At 40.4% G+C, this 21,244-nt stretch overlaps 1 protein-coding gene across 1 annotated transcript; it reads left to right on the top strand.

Moving 5' to 3' along the window:
- Window positions 1–1,092: 1,092 nt before the first annotated feature.
- Window positions 1,093–21,026, top strand: NMBR (neuromedin B receptor). The gene is made up of 3 exons (XM_074946978.1): window positions 1,093–2,116; window positions 16,189–16,537; window positions 19,923–21,026. Exons 1-3 carry the CDS (start codon window positions 1,689–1,691, stop codon window positions 20,322–20,324), a joined length of 1,179 nt encoding a protein of 392 aa, XP_074803079.1. The 5' UTR covers window positions 1,093–1,688; the 3' UTR covers window positions 20,325–21,026.
- Window positions 21,027–21,244: the final 218 nt, after the last annotated feature.

The following is a 21,244-nucleotide window of genomic DNA, read 5'->3' as shown; positions in this document are numbered from 1 at the left end:
ACAGTGAACGTTTGTTTCATGCCTTTTGGTAGCATTCAGAAAAAATAAAGATAGAGGACAATTTCCAGACAGTACTCATGGCAACTAGCGCTGTTTCACTGTATTGCTATAACCCGGCTCTTGACATTGAAAACTTCCACTCACCTAGATGTTTCTCCATTGTACGATATTTGTACAGGTGCATCGCATTAAACTAATGGATCCCGCTGAAAATGTAGGGTACAATTAGGAAACCAAATGTGAGTCTTTTATGACAAAAACATCCAGACGCACACCCGTCCCCAAACTGTAGTCTAAGAATTTTCGGGCGACCCACAGTGTTTCAACAAAGATGTCAAGCATGTTGGTTAATGGAAGAGCAAGGCACTCTGGTGAGAGACCCTATGCTACACCGACCGAACCATCACTTACAATATATATTGATTTGCCATTGGCATATCACAGCAAGGATACATCTCAGCTTTTTCCATTTCCTTAATCCAGACGAATTTTAGGTGAACTATTACAAACCAAAAACTCAAAGCAAAACATTCTTAGCCTGTTGGCCAAACGCTCTTTGAACTCGGTAAAACAACAACAGTTGGATAAGATGTTTGAATATAGGTCCTTCCGCCCCCCACCCCCCTTTAAAGCTAGTCAGTTTCAAGAGTCACTGGAAAGTGTCCGGGACTAAAAAGGTTTTGTTTCCTAAGGACAGTCTACGTGTTTTCAGCACTAAAAGCTGGACAGCTCCACCCCACCCCACCCCGCCCGCTCGATGCATGGGCATTAGAGCCAGTAACACGGACTGGGTAGCTCTCTGGGCCAAAGGCAGAGCTATCCAGTTAGCAGCATTCCTAGGTGGTTGGTTTATCACTCCGACTTGGGCTCCAGCTGGAAATGATAGTAATTCGGAGCAGGACAGGTGTGGAGCGTGCTCACTATCGCCTCTTCTACTGGTGTCCGAGCCAAACGTTCCTTCATCTGGAGATGAAGAGCTCCTCCCTTCCACAACCACAACGGACCAAACTTCACGCATTCAACCCAATGGGTTTGGCGGCTCCTCCCAGCAAGGCGGAGCTGGGCGAATGTAAAAATGGAAGGACTGAGGCAGTAGAAGACCCAGCCTGCCTCCAGTCCATCAGCTGGGCTCTGTCAGAAAGGGACTGAAACACAGCACAGGAAGAGGCTGGGGATCATCAAAGCCTGTGGAAGGAGTTGTACAGGTCCACAGACCCTGGAGGGCTGCAGTCTTTTCTCTTGCCAGAGCAGTGAAGACCCGGCTAGAAGTTATGCGAGTCCCATCGCTATTCCCATCTGACCAGCTGTGAGAAAGGACTTCGGGATGCGCCCTTCAGAACAGAAGCATCCTGAAGATGATGATTAAGAACAGAAAGCTGCGTTCTGGATCTCGTTTAGTTCCCCTCATCTTCCCAATGTGCAAAAGACTGTTCTGACCCCGAAGAAGTGGCTTTGGGTAGAGAAATGACACAACTGAAGGTCTCTCTCTTTTAACTCTTCAGTGTTTGTCCGCAGACAATCCCTCCTTTGCGATTTTGGTGGGAGAAATCTTGGAAGAAAGAAAGAAAGAAAGAAAGAAAGAAAGAAAGAAAGAAAGAAAGAAAGAACGAACAAGATTTTCTTTGCTGACTCAGAGACAAATTCTTTTGCTCTTTCCCATTGCAGCTGGTATCTCCGGAGCTGGGAGGATGGCTGGGGAGCTCTCCCTCAACCTCACCGTGCAGCCCCCAGGAGGAAATGTAAGCAATGCTTTGGTGCCAGGGGTGCTGCTGGAAACAGACCTCCTGCCCCCTTCTCGGGACACGGCGGTGTTTATCGTCCGCTGTGTGATCCCCTCGCTTTACCTGCTCATCATCACTGTGGGCTTGCTAGGCAACATCACCCTGGTGAAGATCTTCATCTCCAACAGCGCTATGAGAAGCGTGCCCAATATTTTCATCTCCAGCCTGGCCGCCGGAGACCTCTTGCTGCTGGTGACCTGCATGCCGGTGGATGCCTCCCGCTACCTCTTCGAGGAATGGATGTTCGGAAAGGTGGGCTGCAAACTCATCCCTGCCATCCAGCTCACCTCGGTGGGCGTGTCCGTCTTCACTCTCACCGCCCTGAGTGCAGACAGGTAAGATGGCAATACGCCTAGAGATCATCATTCTCTGCAGTGTGTGTGTGTGTGTGTGTGTGTGTGTGTGTGAGAGAGAGAGAGAGAGAGAGAGAGAGAGAGAGAGAGAGAGAAATTTCTGCTCTACAGGAGCAACTAGCTACCAGATATTAGTACCAGAACTATTCTGGTATCATAGGAATGCTGATGCACCATAATGTTCTGTTTTGACATGCCCTTGAATTATACACCTTGATTTTGTTGCCCAAAACAGTGATACCCATTTCATCTCCATTCCAAAAATACATAAAAAACAACAAACAAATTCCCTCCGCCTTTCCCCCAATAACCAACACATAAAGAGGAAAGGGCTTATTCCTGCATCTCTTTCTGCTAAATGATTTAAAGAGAACCATTCAAGGAATTCAAGGCTACCGGATTAGCTCCATTAACATTTTCAAACTTTTCTAGAGGAATAGCAGACAAAGAAAAATACACTTTCTCTTTCCACCATCCCTCATGTCCTAGTCTGACAACTCTTACTCACAGTGGTAGTGATTATTCATGTGAGCAGCCCTATTACTCCACTGGGACTGTTCCCAGGTATAGTATTTGCTTGAATAAGGAAGGGATTGCAGGCTCAGGTCCTAAATGATAAAAGTATTGCAAAATGACTGACTGCGTCCTTTAAATTATTATCATCTTTTTTTCTTTCCTGTTTTGAACACTTTTCTTCAGCTACAGATGAAAGTTCTTGAACTCTTTCAGGCAAAGTTCTCACTGACTTCTGTGGAAGTCTTATCTGAGCATGTGCACGTATGACTGGCTTTCAGTGTATAACAGTGATAAAGGTTTGTGTTGGAAAATGTATCTTTAGCTTTACACAAGTTTTTTGTTGTTTTTTGTTTTGTTTTTGTTTTAACTTTTTCCTTCAGGGTATACAACAATTATTTTCCCAGTTTTTCAGCCAGTTTGCAAAAGAGTCTAATTTCATCTAAAAGCTTGATCCAAAAGCCCCTCAAAGTCAGATTAATTCAGTGGGCTTTGAATCAGGCCCTATATCATTACTTTTGTATAAAGCATTCAATCTATATTAATGTTTGGTATTTTTGACTACAACTTATGAAAGATCCTTAAAGGAGAATGTAACACTCTAATTTCATCAGTTCAGGAATTTACCTCAAACTGCCTTGTATATGAAATTGGACATGCAAAATATACTTTCATTTTAAAAAGTGCTATTGTGATATTCTATATGATATGGAAGGAATGTATTTTCAAATCAGAGATTTGTCAAATCACCAGTGAAATATGGAGGATGTGGTATAGTGGCTCAAGTTTCATTTATTTTACTTTTGAGATATAACTTCTGAGTCATCGTAAATTCAGTATTATTATACATATAGTTTTGCATCCTCGTTATATTAATAAAGATGCATGAAAGTAATAATACTACTGAAGTCATGATGACTGCGTATATTTTAGTGTTGACATCCTAGAAAACAGCAATACACACACTGTCTTGACTGTGTAAAATATTTTTATTACAGGTGGTTCCTTTAACATTTTAGAGGGTTGTATTGTATTATGTGTAGTAGAAATGTGAGTGATTTCCCTGATAAAGCCAAGCATATTATTTGACAGCTGTATTTCTTCTTTTCTTCTGTAGATTATCTTTTCATTTACTGGGGACTTATTCACTTGGTAAATAATTACCAATCTCAATCCATAAGTTTTTACTCAGCAAAAACTTCCATTGACTTCAGTTGACTGAGTCATTATTACTTTTGGACACAGTCCAGCTTTCATTAAAGTCAATGAGAGTCTTGACTTAATGGGAGTTGAAGAGGACTCTTTCAGCCCTATCCTGCACTTTTGTGGACCTTAAGCTCCCATTGAACTAAATGGAAGGCATTCATGCTGAAGGAATGCTGGACTAATCGCCAAAGAAGTTACAGGGGTCCCACTGTAGTTTACTACATGGTTAGTTTGGTGCACAGTAAACGTACTCTTTTCAAAGATACCCTTCAAACTACTTGTACTTTTTTACTGCATTGGAACTAAGTTTTTCTGGTCTATCATTGACATGAGAATCAACTGAAAATATTTAGACTGACCTAAGGAGAGGTTTGTGTATTTATCTTTTTTTAGCTTTAGGAGGAAAAAGGGATTGAATTTTTCCCTTTAAACTTCAATGGGGTTAAACATACAAAATAACATATATAAAATAGTCAGAGTTTTTTTAAAAGTATGCCTATATTTACTATTTGGATTGTATAAAAGGAGTTGGGAGAAACTGGAATGAGGAGCAAAAAGGAAAGGTTTAAATATTCCCATAGTGTAATTAATAGTAATCATAAGTTTGGAAATTCCCTACATCAAGTGACACATGTTACAGTAATGGTGATTTCTGAAAATAAAATATTACAAGGGTTGACTTCATAAGTCACCGTGGACTGAACAGTATGATATTTGAGTGTTGAGACTTGTTGTGGATGGGGGTCAATTATATATTAATGTCCTTGTTTGGATATTACAGTGGTACTCATTCCATATACAGCTATTTTAACTGTGCTTTGTATTTCATTTGACCTTTCAGTTACAGATAAATATTTTCTCAGAAAACTGGCGACCTCTTCCTTTTAGTGAAACAAATGTGTACCTTGTATCTTGTCCCTTGTAGAATACTGGGCTCCCATGATCTTTCTCCATGTAAACTTCCTGTAGAAATTGTACTGTGTGAGGATTAGAAACAATTATATCTGTAAAATGCCTAGAAAACAAGTTTCAATGTGTCTGGAAGTGAAACAAGTGGGATTCTGCTGAGTTAAGGATAATGGACCAGATTTTCAGGAAGTGTAAATGGAGCTATGCTGATTTACACCAGCTAAAGATTCAGCCTAATATTTTCAGCTTCCTTTAGCAATACCATGGGCTACTGTTTATAGTTCATACTTTTTTGCATGGTCACATTTTTCTAATATTGTGATCAAATATAATTCTGCTGTTTTCTCTAGATTTATTTTTCCTTTTAACAAATGCTTAAAGTGCAGAGGGTCAAATGCAGCCCTTGTGTAACTCCATTGAAATCAATGGAATTAGACCAAGCATAAATCGGGTCCTATCACCATACATACAGAGTGACTTTTTCTTCTTGTTTAAAAGCATGACCGAAAGAAAGCACTAATTAGATGGCTTTTAGGATAATTGAGTAATGGTCATGGTTGAAATTCAGGTTCCCCTGAAGTTAATAAGAGATTTGTCATTGACTACACTAGAGCCAGCCTTTTAACTCCTACATTTTAATAGCAAAGCCCTATCATCATTTTGGCCCCAATCCAAAAGCATTTAAGTACATGCTTATAGTTAAGAACCTGCTTTTGTGCTTTGCTGGATCAGCACCTTACATCATTATTAAGATTTGAATAGCTCAGCTATTCAATACAATATTACTTTTAATCTTCTATGGTTTCAAGTAGCATTTCTTGGAACTATGCAAAAGTAGATGTAGAAATGGAGAGAAAGACAACTACAGTTCTATACAACCTTAAAAATATGTGAGTTCAGTGCTGATTTCTGACTTTATAATAGAAAATAAAATGCTTGTTGAGCCACTTTATACCTCTATTATTTCTTACATTGTCAGATACCCAATTAAAATAATAGGATGAGGTCTTTCAGCAATGGTGCAAAATTTCCCATAGCAGCTACTAGGTTTGTATCCTTAAATATTTGCATACACCCTGGACCATGAGGTCATTTTATGAGACATAGGCCACAGAAAGTGGTATTTTCATGAGTAATGTCATGTCACAGTGTCAGCATTTGCAGAGCTGCAACATCATTACAAGTAGTATTGTTTTATGGACTTTATCCCATAAGTGGGGAACTAATAGTAAAAGATTTATCTTGACTAGAAGTCTGTGTTCAGAGGTGTCCACATTCTCCTAAACAAGTCTGTCTCTCTTTAAAACATGGACCGGAGGCAAAATAATTATTTTCTACACTTTTTTTGTGCTAAATTCCGTTGGCACACTGAGTGTATGATGGAGGGGTTTGAAGAAATTTAAACCATCCAACAGGTGTAGTCAATCAGATACCGAGTGCTGTATCTGCCATCCCCACCTCCTTACACAGTTCCCACAGTCTCCGCTGCCCATTGGAATTCTGGGTTGAACTCCCAGTGCCTGATGGGGCAAAAACATTGTCACGGGTGGTTTTGGGTACATGTCATCAGTCGCCCCTTCCTCCGTGAAAGCAAAGGCAGACAATCGTTTCACGCCTTTTTTCCGTGCAGACACCATACTGCTGTCAGTGGTATGGCGGTATGCTGTCAGTGGTATAGCAGTACCAGACGGTGGTAGGACTGCTAACCATCATCATCCACTGCTTCCAGTGCAACTCTGCTCTCCTGGTGCCATGAATCTACCTCGCAGGTCCTCTCGTCGTTCTGTATAAATATCTATTCTCGTGGCATCCGTTGTCATCTACCGCTTCCACCGCAACTCTACTCTCCTGCAGACACCATACCACGGCAGCGTGGAGCCTGCTCAGCTCACCACTGCTGTTGTGAGCATTGTAAACACCTCGCGCATTATCCTGCAAAAGCAGGCGAGGAGGTGACGACAGCGTGATCATGATAGTGATGAGGACATGGACACAGACTTCTCTCAAAGCACGGGCCCTGGCAATTGGGATATCATGGTGGTAATGGGGCAGGTTCATGCCGTGGAACGCTGATTCTAGGTCCGGGAAACAAGCACAGACTGGTGGGACCGCATAGTCTTGCAGGTCTGGGATGATTCCCAGTGGTTGTGAAACTTTTGCATGCGTAAAGGCACTTTCATGGAACTTTGTGACTTGCTTTCCCCTGCCCTGAAGTGCAAGAATACCAAGATAAGAGCAGCCCTCACAGTTGAGAAGTGAGTGGTGATAGCCCTTTGGAAGCTTGCAATGCCAGACAGCTACCAGTCAGTCAGGAATCATTTGGAGTGGGTAAATCTACTGTGGGGGCTGCTGTGATCCAAGTAGCCAACGCAATCACTGAGCTGCTGCTATCAAGGGTAGTGACTCTGGGAAATGTGCAGGTCATAGCGAATGGCTTTGCTGCAATGGGGTTCCCTAACTGTGGTGGGGCAATAGACGAAACGCATATCCCTATCTTGGGACCGGACCACCTTGGCAGCCAGTACGTAAACTGCAAGGGGTACTTTTCAATGGTGCTGCAAGCACTGGTGGATCACAAGGGACGTTTCACCGACATCAACGTGGGATGGCCGGGAAAGGTGCATGATGCTCGCATCTTCAAGAACTCTGGTCTGTTTGAACAGCTGCAGGAAGGAACTACTTCCCAGACCAGAAAATTACCCTTGGGGATGTTGAAATGCCTATAGTTATCCTTGGGGACCCAGCCTACCCCTTAATGCCATGGCTCATGAAGCCATACACAGGCACCCTGAACAGTAGTAAGGAGCAGTTCAACTATAGGCTGAGCAAGTGCAGAATGGTGATAGAATGTGCATTTGGACATTTAAAAGCTCGCTAGTGCAGTTTACTGACTACTGCTAAATTCGACATAAACTCGTAGTGTAAACCAGGGATGAGACACAGAGAACTAGGGTCTGGGCCAGAGAAGGTTCTGTTGGGAGATAGCTTATGCTGAGTTTTATGTTTTGGTGTTGTTATGTAAGTTAACAATAAAGGCAACCCCCAGAAAAGGGGCATTGTGTATTATATGCATTGTATGTATCTTTTCTCTTCAGGTGAGGATCAGAATGTCACCTACTTACGGTATGAAAAGCCCCAAATCCTCCAGTTTGTTTTGAGTTTTAACCATTTCACACAGCTTTACTGAATGTACGGGAGAATTATTCAAGGAAAAAGATCAGTATGAAAACTGATCTTTGGAACAGACTGAGAAATCACCTAACCTGAAACATTTGCAAGTACAGATATGCAATTCAGATCAGATACAACTTCTCTTTGCTGATTCTACTCTTTCTTTCTCAACCAGTTTTGTTCAACATGTCCCTCAAGACCATGTACTGAATGAGCTTCTCTAGCATGCTGAGAAACCCTTCTTAGCAAATATCCATTTCCTCTAGGTTAAGAACATGGGATTTACTGCATTGGATCATACTATCAAGATCAGTACTCTGCCTCTAGCAGTGCTCCAAAGTAAGGTGAAAAAGGAAACCTAGGCCACATAGCTCTTTGGGCAATGCTATCCAGGGGGAAAGATTCCTTACTGACCATACTGAGATGAGATTTATTAATAGAATAAATAGTGAATATACTTAGCTTTTTTATATATAAATATAAGAGCTAAGTATCTTCCATATTTATTCTATAAATAATATATATATAAATCACACACACACAGAAATTGATTTTTATATATTTCTCACCCAAAATGTATACTTATGTTGCATCATTGCTTCAGATTGCAGAATTGCATCAGAAACAGAATATTTCTAATGTGTGTTTTGTTATAGAAACATCCGTTCTTTCAGGCTTTATGGTTTTGGGGGTTTAATTTTTTTGTGTATCATTTTTCATTTTGCCTCCTCTGTCTATTTCCTATTTTGTGTGTGTGTTGTTCCTTTTGTATTATCCATTGTTTTTTCCACATGAATATTCTACCTTTTGTTTTATTTTTCAATACTTGGTTTGCATACTGAGCTCTTTAATTGTGTATTTTTGCTTTCTCTCCATACCTTCTTTATTTTTGTTAAATACACTTTTGTGTCTTTGATCCTTTTATTAGGTACAATAAACAAATACACCAAAATCTAGGGGGATGTCTCTGTGTTGCTACAATGGAAAGCTTCTGCAGAAGGTGCAAATGAAATAGACTCAGATATGTTGAAAAGGGGAGACTAAGGCAACTGGTATGGAACAGCTGAAAAGGAGGATGAGGCAACAGTTTCCTTTTCTTCAGGATTTTAAAATGTAAGGCCAGATCCTCAGCTGCAGTAAATGGACACAACTCTGACGTCAACAGAGCTTTGTACTCATTTACACTGCCTGAGTATTGACCATGACACTTCTGAAAATCAGGGGGACATGCTGCTCTTTAATTATTCTGCCCATCACTGAATTTAGAAAGGAAACATGGGGAACGGTTTTATGACAGTAATAGTTTTATAAGGGTAAACTGTAATTGAACAGATTTTTACACCATAGGCTTCTGCCTCCAGACAATTATGCTTCTGGGCAACTAATATCTTTTATCGACCTTCTCCTCTGGTAGTCATACCTTTAGGAGATGAAAATTGATTTTCTTTATTCAGGCATGTGCAGAGCAATAGTGTGCTTCTTGACCCACTGCCTAAGGTTGGGCAGTAGCAATGGCCATACAGTATATTATATCGAGGTGGGTATATATACACACCTTGAAATGATGTTTATATAAATTATGTATTAGTGGGAGTGTTATTTTAAACAGACTATAGTGAAGTTGTTTTACTTTCCCCATTTTCTGAAAACAACCTGTTCCGATGTACTGGGAAGTTTTTGGAAATCATTAGTTCACTAAGGACCTTGACTTCAATGGGCTTTGGATCAGGCCCATACTGAGGGCAAGGGGGAGAGGAATAAAACCCAAAATGCTTCACTCCCTTCAAATGCCTTGCCCATTCAAACCTCCAGGATACAAGACTCATAGGAGCCAATAAGTTTTATAGCCTGATCATCTAGTCTATTACTAGACTAGACAGAGGTGTAAAATGGGTGTCATGGAATGAAGAATCAGGCCCTTCGTTTTTGCTGTTTTCGCAGTCACTGCTAGCCTTTCTGACCAGATTCCATATTGAACCGAATCTGTTATGGCACATTAAGTTGTATAAAAGGTGCCCATCAGCGAATTTTTGGATGCATGTATACGCTTAGATATCATTACAATAGAGAATATTAGAAAATACTCCTTTCGTTCTTACATCATCACCTTCCTTAGGAACAGGCTTGAGCAAATAGATAAAGATGTCTTTTATCAGTCAGTGAAAGGCTGTGCAATACCAGGTAAATGGATTCAGGCCAGTGGCAGTGAGAGGCTATGGCTCTTCATGGATCTGCGAGTTGGCCTCCTGCTGGGAGGCTTTTGTTAGCCTGTAAGAAGTACAGTAGGTTTATTTTAGATGAGAGGTGGAGGAAGAGGCAAGAGAAAAAGAAAAGGCAGAGAAATATTTCCATCTTCCTGTGAAACTCCAGATATAGACGGGGGGAGGAGGGTTTGAGTAGGATAGAATTGTACTTCCTACCTGCAAGGTGATCATATTTTCAAAAATCAAAAATGGGGAATTTTTTATGGTGACACCTTTTAGGGTGGAGAAATCATCATACCAAAGACAAGAGTATCTTTTTTAAAAGTTTCAGAGTAGCAGCCGTGTTAGTCTGTATCCGCAAAAAGAAAAGGAGTACTTGTGGCACCTTAGAGACTCACACATTTATTTGAGCATAAGCTTTCCTTTTCTTTTTTAAAGTGTCATGCTAGGCTATTGCTGCTGCCAGTTCCTGGGTCAACAGGACCAATTTTTTGGCATGGCAGATTTTGTTTCCGCAGAAACTTATCATGAAACACTGAACACGTGTCACTGACATTCAGTTTGAGCATATGAACAGTTTTAATCATGTCTCCACTCACCCATTCAACTTCTCTTCACTCCTAATGCTTGTCATCACATTGAATGATCATTCCACTGGTAAATGCAGAGGCAGTTCTACTCAGCAAAGGGATATGTCTTGAACAAGCATTTTATATTTGTTAAAAAACAAACAGCACCAAATGGATGGACTGATTCTATGAAAAACTGGGACATTTCAGGTGTCCTGAAAGAACTTCCCAGGACACTAGAACATATGAATAAGGTCATTTTCTCCTGTACTGAATAGTCAAATTCTGCTCATCTTACTCAGACAAATAGACTCATTAAGTCAATGCAGCTGCTCATGTAAGGAAAGCAGGATTTGCTTTAGAAGGTTTACTTTTCACCCTCCTGGTCTAAAATTTCTCTGCATGATCTACTACTGGACACTGACTCGTCATAAAAAGTGCTGAGTTACACCTTAATTCTGTATTTAGACTTCCGATGACCCTTTATATTGTCAAGCTAAATAATGTCTTCTTATATTTCAAACCTACACATAATCACACTCAAAGTAAAATGCCAGTAGAGAGATGAGCATGGCAGATGACATTTTGGGGGATTACCTGTGGGCTAAGCACTGGCCCTGTTATCTTAAAATGGAAGCTATGTGGCTGTCAGTTGTACCAAAAAAACTTCCCCAATAGCCTTAAAACATAGCCCAATACAAATCACAGTAATATGACAATTTCAATAATCAGCTTTAAATTACATCTCAGTGATCAACACCTTTTCTTTTCGAGTCAGTAGTTGGCACCATTAACGTCTCTGAAATTCTCAGATAAACATAATCTGTGTTTCAATCTGTTTCAAAAACAGCAGGAATGCAATGTAATCAGATATAACTTTTGCGTCATCTATGTTTTTACAAACGCCTTCAAATTGAAAAAAACATTCACTCTTTTCATAACTGGCGGATCCAGCTGTCTCTATAACTGCAGGGCAGTATCGGTGCTTGCCTTTATAGAAAGAAATCAGTTAATAACACCTCAATTTGGGCCAGATCTTCAGCTGGTATAAAGAGGCATAGCCCCAGTGATGTCAATGAAATTATGGAGACAAGGGGGGGTGAGGTGATATCTTCCGAGCTTGTCTTTTACCAACAGAAGTTGGTCCAATAAAAGATATTACCTCACACACTGTATCTAAAATCCTGGAACCAACATGGCTACAACACAACTGCAAACAACAAATGAAGTCATGCTTATTTACATCTGCTGAGAATTTGGTGTGTTAGCACTGTGTATATGTAAGGGGTGAGAGCCTATACATCTCATTTACACAGGACATTGCACTTAATTGTTTGGCATTACTACAGGAGTTTATTTATATGGTCAACAGCATTGTTAATAAAAGTAAAGGAAATCCCTGTAGTTCCATATTCCTTGACAATATTAATTATGGTTCTTTGTTAAGAAATGGAAGGGATTTTCTTTTGTAAGGTACAGACAAATGGTTTTCATTACACTTCTCAGACTGCTGTCGAACAGTTTGTGTGGATGGAGCTTGTCTCTAGAACATAACCCTGAAATGGATGTTTCTGATCATAGAATCATAGAATATTAGGGTTGGAAGAGACCTCAGGAGGTCATCTAGTCCAATCCCCTGCTCAAAGATTTGACTAGATCTTCCTGATGTGAGGATCACCCGCCTTTGACTACTTTGTTGGTCCTCGTTTCAATTGATTTCCATGCAGATTACATGGTGTAGTTTTAAGGCCCTAATCCTGCACAGTAAAACACCCCCTGACTTCAAAGGTGCAGGATCAGGGCCTAAGCAAATGAGTCATCTCAGTGTTAGAAGTACTGAGAAAATCTGGCATGTTTTGGACAAGGCTGCTTGTTAGTGCTGCAGGCCCATGAAACAGATCTCATTGGTGGCAAACAGATAAGGAAAGAAACACCCCAAATTTGCAGAAAAGCAAAAGTGATATTTCTGTTTTGTCATTGTGACTGTTACCTTGAAACCTGCTTTACCTGATGGCTGACAAGCTGCCTGAAAGTGGTGGCTCTGATGGCCTTGTAAGAGAAAAACCTAGTCCAGCTGCTGAAGCTATACCCAAAAGGCATTTAGACGTGCTTCATTTCAGGGTACCGTGTATGTGGCAGGAAGTGGACTCAGTACAGTGCAGAGCAGCACAGGGAGTCTGATGCGTGTAGTGGTGGTATAGCTGTAAGGACTAGGGACTTCTTTTTCTTTTTTCTTGCTACTTCCCTATTCCAGTTTGGCAACTTTTAAAGCCTTCTTCCAAAACTCATGATTATACTCCTGGCTGTCATGAAAATTGTTCTAAGTTCTGCTGATATCCAGTCCATGTTCTGAGTCTTTGGCCACCCCCTTGATCATCTTCCATCCATAATCATCGCAAAGGCCATCCTACCAACATAACTCTGAGGTCTCCACTGGACACATCCATACCAACGTAGCTTCACCTCCCTCAACTTGTCTTCAGTTGGGGCAACCTGCATTAGGCCTCTCACAAACTCATTTCATTTTCTATCATGGAACTGACCATCTCAACATCTTTATTTCCATGGGGGAGAGCATACTGATTTCTTTTCTGGTTGCTGGCCAAGTCTCGGTTCCATATATTAGGACGGGTTGAATTGCAGTTCTGTACACTCTAGCTTTTGTTGGTATCTTTTTATCAAAAAAACTGGGGGCATCGCCCACCATTTGCACCAAGCAGCTTTGGTATGATCTCAGGCATCGCTCAGGAAGGTACCATTGTCAGCAACCATTGATCCTAGGTATTTAAATTATTTCACTTTAAGTTCTTTGCTTGTAATATCCTTTATGGAAGGTCCTCCTCCATCAATTGTCACAGCCTCAGTCCTACCAACATTCACTGTAAACTGTGTTGCCACTGTTGAAAGTTGGTTGCAGGATCTCACAGTCTTCTGCATAGATCACAAAGTCATCAGCAAACAGCATATTCCAAGGTGACTCCCTTCGTATATTCTCACTTACCACATCCAAGACAACAAAAACAAAAAAGGTCTCAATGCTGACCCTGGCGCAGGCCAACATTTACTGGAAATTCTCAGTTGTAGCCATGTTTGGTTTTGACTGTGGTAGTCACTCCATCATACATATCCTAGATAAGAAGGACATATCCTTCCAGCACATCTTTCTGTCACAAAGTCTGCCAAACTAATTCTTGTGGTACATGATCATAAACCATCTCCAAGTCCATAAAGACCTCATTCAGTTGCTGTCTCTTTTCTCTAAACTTCTCCATGAGGATTCATAGAGCAAATATGGCATTAACACATGGTGACCCTTCCAAATTTCAATCATTTCATGCAGACACTTTTTGATAATCTCCCATACTTTCATAGCACTGGAAAAGGACTGAACACCAGGCTAAATTTTGCACTTGGATTCATGGGAGCCCTATATGCACATCCAAACACTGAATTTGGTTCATTGTTTTAAAAAATATTTTCCCCAATCAACTTCAGTGAGAATGATGAAGTTGTTGGGGGAGGAGAAGGAAAATAGTCAGAAGGAAATGAAACATATTTTAGCACTCAGATTTACTCTCGGTACCCAGAGTCGTATTTTGATAATATCTGAACTTTTATATGTCTTCCCATGCATGCATATTCTGTAAGCAGGAAGGAAAGAATACAATACTCAAAACAGAGCAAGCAGAGGGAGCTCAGCCAGCCCCAGGTCCTCAAAGGTATTTAAGTGCCTAAATACTTTAGAGGCCCTAGGTCTCAGTCCCTTGAATGACATTAGTGCAGTCACAGAAGTACAGATGTTGAGAATGGTACTTTGCTGTTTCATTCATAAAATGAATATTTATAGTAAATTATTGTCCTGATTCATGGTATTTTATTATTTAAAAGCAACAAATCACAGGAAAGCTCTTTCCCATAGTATTAGGTGCAATGGAAGATGATAGTATCTAGCACCTGAGTGGCTTTTTCTCTTTTGAAGCGGCAATTATATCTGTTTCTTTAAAATAATCGTCACAGATGATATAATCAATATTAGGGTTTGAGACCATGTGCCTCCAACAAAAATACTTTAGGAAGAGGATACTCTTTCATTCCAACAGTAAGATATTTAGTTTGTGTGTCGGGGGAGTGGGTTGGGGGGAGGATGACAGAGGGAGTTTCTTCCATGCCAACAATAAGAAGCTCTGTAACATACCCACTAGGCAGGTTCAGATATTCACAGTGGGAGCTTCAAGTGAGCATGTGAATGTATTTATAAGCAGAATGCCCAAGCTCCAGAGAAAGAAAATTTATTATAAAAATATTTCCTACAATGAGGCACCCTTGCCATTGGTGGTAATGTTAGAAAAGGGAGGAATATAGACTTTTAGGGAAGACTTCTAATTAAAACTGAAAACTCATTTATAATAACTACATGACCTAACTGGCAATGTACAATGGGCTGGGTTCATCAAAGAGGTTAATGGGAACATGGGTTTCCTTGGTAATTTAAATAAATAACATTCCTTACTTAGGTTTACTTCCAAATGTTAATAAAACCTAGCCAAATTTGTTTATAGAAATCTAGCAGCTCATAGATTTCAGATTGTCCTATTATCTACATCTGTGCCAATTTTGTACAAATAGAGAAGCTGCGTAATTGCTTTTCATTAATGTTGTAATACATCATTTATGTTTGATTTCATCTGTAGTCTGTTACTTACCATTTCCTATTCCATGTCTTTTCATAGATACAAACAATGGGCCAGATTCTTCAATATGCTGAATGCCTCCTCGCAGGTGCTGAGTTCCACTCCCACTAACTTCAGTTGGCGGGCAGGGTGCTCTGCACCTCACAGGATTGGGCCCTAGGACAGGGAGTGAACAATAATGTGTCCCTTTGAAAATGCCTGGGGAATTTAAGTAGACAGGACACACTGATTAAATTTGCCAGCCTGACCACCCTTATTCTTCAGAACAGAAGCCAGGGGTTCTTTGTTACCACAAGTGATCAGTAACTTTGGTTTATGTCTCAGCTTAAAGAGGACACCACCAACAGTACAGTACCTTCTAACACTGACTCAGTGATGGCTCAGGTGAAAGTGTACCATCTACTGAATCACCAACATCAATTTCTGGCAGCGTCCGGTTCACGCCTAACACTACTTAACTGATGAGAGCTGACAAGACCACAGTCCCAGGTGGTGTGGCTGCAGCTATAATAATTCAATGTCCTGTCATGAAAGAGAGAGAGAGAGAGACAGAATTGAATTTCTTGATACAACGTGGTTTTCACAGAAAAAATATAATTAAATATTATATTTAATATACATTAATAAATACAATATACTGTAGTAAAATAGATTATATGTACATCTATGACACATCACATCAGAAAAATTCAAGTGTTACATGTTACTTTAATCAAAGGCTTGTATTGCCTTTATGCATCAGACATAGAATGTTTATTATTAATTAATTAACTATTTTTGCCCCTCTCCAGGTACAAAGCAATTGTAAATCCCATGGACATCCAAACATCAAATGCAGTTCTGTGGACGTGTTTTAAAGCTTTTGCCATCTGGATAATCTCCATGATGTTAGCAGTTCCTGAAGCAGTTTTCTCTGAAGTGGCCCACATCAATGGCACAGATAACGTCAGTTTCAGGGCATGCATACCATATCCCCAGACAGATGACATGCACCCGAAGATCCACTCTGTGCTGATATTCTTAGTATATTTCCTTATCCCTCTCACCATCATTAGTATCTACTACTATCATATTGCTAAGACTTTAATTAAGAGTGCACACAATATCCCTGGAGAATATAGTGAGCATTCTAAAAGACAGGTAAGCTATTTGCAGTGCACTTGTATAGTGAAAGATTTGTGTGCTGTACACATTTTAAAATAAAAGCACAAAAGCTGTAACATGCTGTGACAGGGTCGGGCCGGATGGCTACAGGAGAGTAACAGAAGGCAGATATATTAGCCCCAGGTTAGGTAGGTCCCTTTTCCCTGGGTAAGGTAACAGGGAAGGTTCCAGAACAATCAGGAACCTTCTGGAGACAATTAAGACAGACAGGCTGATTAGAACACCTGCAGCCAATCAAGAAGCTGCTAGAATCAATTAAGGCAGGCTAATCAGGGCACCTGGGTTTAAAAAAGGAGCTCACTTCAGTTTGTGGTACATGTGTAAGGAGCTGGGAGCAAGAGGTGCGAGGAGCTGAGAGTGAGAACACATGCTGTTGGAGGACTGAGGAGTACAAGCATTATCAGACACCAGGAGGAAGGTCCTATGGTGAGGATAAAGAAGGTATTGGGAGGAGGCCTTGGGGAAGTAGCCCAGGGAGGTGCAGCTGTCACACAGCTGCTCCGGGAGGCACTCTAGACAGCTGCATTCCACAGGGCCCTGGGCTTGAACCCGGAGTAGAGGGTGGGCCCGGGTTCCCCCCAAACCTCCCAACTCCTGGTCAGACACAGGAGGAGTTGACCTGGACTGTGGGTTCACGAAAACGGCCAAACTGAGGGCTGCCGTGAAACTCCAAGGCGAGCAAATCCGTCAATAAGCGCAAGACCCACCAAGGTAGAGGAGGAACTTCGTCACAATACATAGTATAGGCCTAGGATTGTATTAAAATCCTCATAGGCATGGGCCCATTATCTCAAAAATCTCCCTGTGTTAAATCTTATTTTACAACAGTTCTAAGACTAGTTTGGAATGAGTATTTTTACTCTGTTAGATAAGAAATACAAAGAAAAACAAGCTGAAGAGTGTGTTTATTTCTTTTCTGTCTTAGTTTTGTAGTAAGAAACAGAAACAATTCAACTGATGACATTAATTACTATTTATACTAATGTATGGTATTGGTGACTTGAGTATTTGTATGTGTTGTTGATTTAGCGATCACTTTTGTATTTGTTAAGAAACAGCATTTGCTGGGGCAACCAGTTGTAGTTTTCTGACCTCTATATACTCATCTCTTGCTGAAAGAAATCCAGTGCATTACAGAGTAATCTGTGGAAACAAACTGTAAAGGGCCAGATTCATCAAAGGTGTAAAAAAAACCTTGTGCCTGGAAACTAGGTATTGAAATACAACAGAAAAGGCAGTTCTTGTAGGACTTCTAGTCTAGCTGAAACCAAGAAGTGCTGAAAATCCATGTAAGGATTTCTTCTTGTTTCTAGAACAAAGTGGCTTGGATAAGCAGTCAGATTTTGGAGGCATTCCTCTGAATAGAAATGCTGAATGTACCGAGGTTCTTCACAATCCATATTTAGTAGTACCATCCTTCTTTGCATCCTCTATATTACAATATGCTACAAGTCTTTGAGACAGAGCATATTAACAGCCAACTGAAATCAATGTGACAGATCAACAAGCCATATCAGCAGCCTACTCATCAGTGTAAATGACACAACAGTTTTGCTGTTCAACAAAGTAAATCTTTCTGAGGGAAACTGCCTCAAAATCCTACATCCACTTTACAGACAGCTTAGATTGCTTAATAAAAGACCAATGCTGATTAAAAGAATTAGGTAGGGTATTTGCTGCCACATTTTAGACTGTTACATTTTCACCCCCTGAGAAGAGATAAACTATTTACCACCTAAAAATACGTTTAACAGAATAATGAAAAAAATTCCTTGTGTCCTCTGTACTCAACATTTTGTTTCTATTCTAGCCGTTTCCTTTTAAAAACGCACACTTACCAGCACTGCATGGACCATTTTCTTACTCTGTGAAATATAAAGAGCCATTTGTTTGACCTCATGGAAAGTAAAGCTAATTTACATCACATTTCCGAAACTGCCAGAGATTCTTTAAAAAACAAAACACATTTTTGCTTTACTTATTTGTTGAGTTTATCTATTAGATTAAAAGGGGGAGGACAGCCTATGTACATATCACTTGATAAATGGTAAAGGATTCAGATTCCTGCTGCCAACCAGAGTTTCTCTAAGAAAGAGAACAGACGGGGAACATACACATCTCATATTTTCTGCTAGCTTTGCAATTTACAGCTGCGAATAGAGTGCAAAATGGGTGTAAAATCCTATTCGATCAGAATGGTAGCATTTATAGCCAATTTCCAACTCACTTTGTACAAGTATACATGGTTGCACAAGGTGAAAGGCAATGGAAAATCAGGCCCAGTAGAAGCAGGAAGAGATTCATAGGCCTAGAGTGTATGCCCTTCAAGGCACAAACTTTGCAGAGATAGAAAACAGCATGCTCTCTATGGCTGTGTGAAACCTGCTGGTTTGGGTTTGGATGGGTATTGGTGAACTATACTTACTAGTTTAGTTCACAGGGTTTTGCAACCCTCCAACACCCCCAAATTCATTTGAGTTTTTCTAGTAAAAATTAGAGCCAGAAAGCAGGAATCCTCCACATAAGCCCTCCTCCCCACAGCAGGCCCTGGCTCTTCCTACAGTGGAGGGAACACACAGTAGCTTTCTACCTTCACTCTCTTCAGGGGTTGACCATCTGGCCTGTTCCCTCCGTCTTGTTTTTTGTGAGGACCAGTGTGTTGGCCATATTCCCCTACATTTAGCCCTGTAAATGGCTTCAGAGGAACAGGTGGCCTGCAACTCCCACTATTCTACAGCAATGCAATTGTGAACTGCTTCTCTAGTCTCACTTTGGATGCTTTACCAGACCCTTTACCTCAGTCTGCATCTGAGATGCCACTGAGTGCTAAGAGCACCTGTTCTGGGGATTTGCTAAGAGAATGGTACAAGCTGTAGCATTTCAGTCCCAGAGGGAAATAATGGGATGTAAGTGCCATTGCTTAGCTAAAACTCCATGCATCAGACTAATAATGTTTCCAAATTTCAATTTTTTTTTCAAATTAGCCAAGGGTTGAGATATGTTCCAAAGGAATCTATTCTACCATCTTACTGTGGTGGCTGAAAGCCAATATATACTTGGAATATGAGTCCATCTTGGTGTACTTATCTATTTAACAAACCCATATATAAAGGCCAGTTTATCTAGTGTAGCTGCAAGCAGCTAAGGAGTGGTTAATGAAAGTGAACTGTACATGAGAAATGAAAGCAAATGAGATAGCAAAAGTAATTTAGCCCTTAAAGGGAGTAATTTTACTGATCTTATCTGAATTCATTGTTAGAGTTAATGTTAAGTGAAATGTTACATGTTTTAATTAAGTCTGTTACGTGGATTAGTTCTATTCTGTGTTGTTAATTTGGGTTCTGTTGATTTATCATTTTAGATGGAAACTCGAAAGCGTCTGGCAAAAATTGTTCTGGTCTTTGTTGGCTTTTTTGCCATCTGCTGGTTCCCTAACCATGTATTGTACATGTACCGGTCCTTTAATTACAGTGAGATCGACCCATCACTAGGACATATGATCATTACCTTAGTGGCCCGAGTACTGAGTTTCTGCAACTCCTGCGTCAACCCATTTGCACTGTATTTTCTGAGTGAGAGCTTTAGGAGACATTTCAACAGTCAGCTTTGCTGCAGGAGGAAATCTCATCAAGAGAGATCCACCAGTTATCTGCTCAGCTCCTCTGCCATACGAATGACTTCTCTGAAAAGTAATGCCAAGAACACTGTGACCACCTTGACTCTACTGAATGGGCATAACCTAAAACAGGAAATGTCATTATGATTTCATCAGTGTAGCACTTTACCTAGGAATAATTCTGAGCTTTTATTTCACAGCCATGTCAATAGCTTAAGGTGCTTTCACTAGTCCTTGAAACAGAGGATTGATCCAAGTCTTTCAGTTTGGGACCGTTGCATATCTAACTTCTAATTACTTTCACACAGAAATGAATGATATTACTGAATGAGAAGAGGAGAATGAGGGTTTCTAAGACTGTTTGTTAAGGGACACAATTCTGTACATTTAACATGCAGGACAACAAAGGTATGCTGTTAATAGAGGTGTAGCTGATCTGATGTTATTTAAAAAAGAATATTGATTCACTTAGCCGAACAATTTATGGTACGTGACTTTTTATGACTATTGCTAATTGCTCTTGTCCTATTCTAATAGAGTGTATGAGGAACACAACCAAAAATGATGCACACACTGTTCATTAGGGCTGGGAGAGGTGGTTTTTCCAAAGCCATAAGTTCTAGATTCAGAAGAGAATCAAAACGTTGTGAAGGCTGGATCTGCAGTTGTGCAAATCTGCATAGTTCCATTCACTTGAATGGACCTACAGCAATTTACGCCAAATACAAATTTGGTTTTTGAAGTCCAAGTTCTGTTTGGCTCTGGCAGACCATGAGTTCTGGGAGGCTGCATTTTTAAAATTGCATTCCTCTGTTATTATAGTCCTAGAAGCAGTGAAAGAATTACAAGGCACCCAGAATCTTTGTCACTTGCATAGTACAGGATTCCATTTAGTTAGAATTTTGAAAATGACAGTTCCTTTGAAAATTAGTTAGCTATGTCAGGGTAAAAAGCATTTGGTGAAACTCAAAAGTTCCTCAGAAACCAAAATAAAATTCTATGGTTTTATAAAGCCTGCAACCCCACTGGGTATGGCTACCTTGCAATTAAACACCTGCCGCTGGCCT

This window comes from Natator depressus, chromosome 3 (assembly GCF_965152275.1).
Source record: "Natator depressus isolate rNatDep1 chromosome 3, rNatDep2.hap1, whole genome shotgun sequence".
Taxonomy (NCBI): Eukaryota; Metazoa; Chordata; order Testudines; family Cheloniidae; genus Natator; species Natator depressus.
The sequence above is the reverse complement of the archived record's forward strand: the minus strand, read 5'-3'. Positions and strand labels throughout refer to the sequence as shown.